Below are 3561 nucleotides of genomic sequence, written 5' to 3' on the forward strand. Positions count from 1 at the left end.
ATAATTGAATATTTAATAATATGATAAATTTGGACATACAAATGTTTTTCTTTCTAACTATACAAATGAAAATATATGTCTAGAAATTAGAACCATAAAAGTTATTATATTCACTATACAAATTGGAGAGAATTATATATTCACTATACAAATTTTGTTGGCTTCTATACCAACCCTAATCAGGCTTTAAAGAATTGGTAAGACATATTCTACTCTACTTCTCTCCAAATTCTTATATACCCTTTTAATGATTATATATCTCTAGCTTTAACACACAAATTGATGATCCTCACTGTAAATCTGTTATAACTATATATATATATGATTACAAATGAAAGTGCAGAACCGGAACTATACCGATGATGAAAATGTACCATGGCATCACAAAATGATGATCATTGATCATCCTTTCAGATATCAATTGGAGGTATATCCATTCGTTTCCAACCGAAATTTCTTCCTTGATGAATGGTGTTAGAACAAGTTTTGGAGACAGTGACAAGAAGACAATAAATAAACATTAGTTTATTAACTATATATATAGCTCTGTTACTTTGGCAGATACGTGCTATAATAATATACTATATGGTGTATCATACAACTTATTATATTACACGTGTGGTAAATAATACAAAGCCTATTTTAATGTGTGCTTATGCTAAGTTTTTCTTGTTTGTCCAATTTGATACGTAACGCAAGTTTCTATAAGTTTCATTTGTGTTTGAAATAATGAAATTATAAAATGTATAAAGGCTATAAATCTTGGCTTTTTTATATAAATAAGCAATGGAGAAACATTAATTCCAGGAATACACCTGGCTGGATTTATTCACTGAAATACGCATGCCCAACTCACTGCCACCGGCCACGAAATGGATTTACACTCCAATTCGCAGCAGGCGACCACGAAATGGGGCAGAGCAGCAGCAGCTTTTTCAATTCGTGGCTGGCACAGAGGAGGTGCACCATGTCAAGGCCGGCGCCCACGAGATGGGCCATGTCAAGGCCGGTGCCCACGAAATGGGTGGATGCGTGCCTGGCGCCCACGAGTTGGGTGTTCTGAACGGCAGCAGCATGCATTGGCTGTGTCTGGTAGCAGGGGACAGTGGGAAATGGAGCCGAGAGTTGTATAAAAGGGGGGTTGGGGAGAGCTTTCATTTTCAAGTGGGGTAGGAAAAAATAAATGGTTAGCATGGTAAATGTAACCTGAGAGGAGGTGAGCTTCTGGTAGTGAGTTTTTCAATTTAAAAAATAAGTTAATATGAGTGGGGGTGGGATGAACGTGGAGGAAAATTTGAACCGGCTGGACGAACATCATATAGCGGCACACTTACTTCATAAGGTTTGTTTACACAGTTAATCAATTTGCTATTGTAATGGATTGTTAGTAAATTTTTTTTTTCGATATTAACCTTTTATTAAAGAGTATTTGTAACTGTTGTGTTTCTTGGTTTCCTATGTTGTAGCCCACACGTGTTCTTACTCCGCATGGCACGCTCGTAGATGTATTCATGTTAGAGGCTGGGGATCCAACCATGGAAATGAGGTGGGAGAGGCTAGACCCTTATTTGAGACGCACCGGATTTTATCATGCCTCTTTGATCAAGCGTTTCGAGTACGACAATCCACTTATCAGTGCCTTTGTGGAACGGTGGCGTCCTGAGACGCACACTTTTTATCTCCCTTGGGGTGAGTGTACTATAACTCTGGAGGATGTAGCCATGCAGCTAGGGCTACCTATAGACGGACAGCCTGTTAGCGGTACGTTGAGGTCATGGAGTAAGTTTCATCAGAGAGACCTTCATACTTTCGGATTTCCCAAAATCTACAGGACCTTGTCTTCGCAACCCGTACCATCCAACGACATCGGTCCCCGAACTGCTTACATCGACATACATACCTGCTTTGGTCTGACTCTACAACCTTATATTCTGCACTCCTGCGTATGTTGTAGTTTTTTACCGCTAGCATCGCTGATTCCCGGTTAAGAAATTTCAGCCCAACCTCAAGCTCCATCTCGCCTGACACAGGATACGTGCTCGGTCTGTCCTCTACGTTAGTCGAATGCATCGCACCCAAATTTAAGGATAGGTAGTGTGACGGCATGGAGGAAGAACCACCACCACCTACAGGTTCGACCCGTGTTGGAGGCACATCATCGCCATGTAGAGGCTGCGTCTCTGGAACGACATCTGCTTCATCACCGCTGAAATCTTCAATCTCATCCTCGTCAGACGTATCTACAATAGCAGCCTCTGGAACCCTATCGACCCCCACGTGTGTAGAAGGGGCGGGGCGTGCTTCACGAATAACTAAATTTTGTACCCTCGGGACAAATGCGTTGAAGCTTGGACTGGGGGCCCTAATGGTATCCCGATCTGGAACAAAATCACCAGCTCCGCGGTTCCCGACACCCTCCACATTATTCGAACTGGACGAGCTTCCACCAATGTCCTGAAGATTCAGACAAAGCTCCAATGAATAGATGCTTCCTATGCTGCGATGATAAGAAAACATCATCGACACATGCTGATCAGCTTTTATCTGCATTTTTTGATAGGAAAACGAGTTGGCCACCGCAACCGGCATTCTGTAGGTCAGCTTCATAATTTCTTTTTTCCCAACCATTCCGGTGTGCATCAGAATCAGATTCTTCAAATCCTGCAACGATGTTTGTGGTGGAATCATTATCCACAGCGGATCGTCGCAAACGAATGTAATACCTTCTGCCGTGTGAGAAATTTCTCCATTAGGATATATAATCACGTAAACATTTTCCCCCGCCATACAAATCTCAGATTCAAATTCACTACCTAAAAATTATAAAGAAAGAAAGAGGGTGCAGAGGTTGAGGGGAAGCTTGGAGTGTGAGACGAGAGTGATAATGTTTTCTCTCGTTGCTGATCCACGAGCGTTTATATAGTCAAATTCTGTTGCCAATTCGTGGCCGGTACGCCTGAAGTGCAGCATTTCGTGCTCGCCCTCCGCGCAATACCCATTTTGTGGGCGCCAGCCACAAAATGGCAGCTTTCCCATTTCGTGGACGGCGCACCTGAGATGGCCTCTCCTGCTGCTCTGCCCCATTTCGTGGTCGCCTGCTGCGAATTGGAGTGTAAATCCATTTCGTGGCCGGTGGCAGTGAGTTGGGCATGCGTATTTCAGTGAATAAATCCAGCCATGCGTATTCCTGGAATTAATGTTTCTGCATTGCTTATTTATATAAAAAAGCCTATAAATCTTCTTTTCTTTACCCTTTTTTTTTTTGACGAAATATTATGATTGTCATGTCGGCGGCGTCGGTGGATACTGATTTCTAGGGACGAAAAAAAAATAAGAAAAGGAAAAGAGATTTAATATAAATAATATTTATGTGTTATGCAGCTATATTTTATATTCTATTATGATGTGTTATATTATAATATGGAGCTGTAAATCTGTAACATTGTTTGAGCTAATACGCAGAAAACATGTTATTTTAACTCGAACCAGCTTTTGTAGGGAAGAAGAACACGTGGTGAGTCCCATCAACACACAGGTTGCGTGTTACTATCAGTGGAAGCA

The 3561-nt window shown here is 41.6% G+C and overlaps 2 protein-coding genes across 5 annotated transcripts in view; one reads left to right on the forward strand and one right to left on the reverse strand.

Annotated features, from left to right (window-relative positions):
* LOC107622256 overlaps positions 1–662 on the forward strand; it is a 2366-nt gene extending 1704 nt beyond the window's left edge. The window contains exons 3-4 of one of the 4 annotated variants that reach the window (XM_021114108.1): positions 167–197; positions 339–662. In XM_021114108.1, coding sequence (XP_020969767.1) covers positions 167–197; positions 339–363 — 56 coding nt within the window. In that variant the 3' untranslated portion in view covers positions 364–662. The remainder of the gene's footprint in view (positions 1–166; positions 198–338) is intronic. The other 3 variants (XM_021114109.1, XM_016324128.2, XM_016324129.2) reach the window with 3 other exon arrangements.
* On the reverse strand, positions 1756–3122 carry LOC107620283. Its single transcript, XM_016322467.1, has 2 exons — positions 3053–3122; positions 1756–2813 (listed from the first exon to the last, which is right to left on the reverse strand). The coding sequence occupies exons 1-2, from the start codon at positions 3120–3122 to the stop codon at positions 1756–1758; spliced, it is 1128 nt and encodes a 375-aa protein (XP_016177953.1).

This window comes from Arachis ipaensis, chromosome B10, assembly GCF_000816755.2.
Source record: "Arachis ipaensis cultivar K30076 chromosome B10, Araip1.1, whole genome shotgun sequence".
NCBI classification, from domain to species: Eukaryota; Viridiplantae; Streptophyta; class Magnoliopsida; order Fabales; family Fabaceae; genus Arachis; species Arachis ipaensis.

Excerpts from the sequence above, each read along its gene's own strand:
- LOC107620283 (XM_016322467.1), bottom strand. The coding sequence starts at position 3,122 with ATGGATTTACACTCCAATTCGCAGCAGGCGACCACGAAATGGGGCAGA. Across the intron at positions 2,814-3,052 it reads AGCAGGAGAGGCCATCTCAG|GTAGTGAATTTGAATCTGAG; the intron begins GTGCGCCGTCCA and ends TATAATTTTTAG.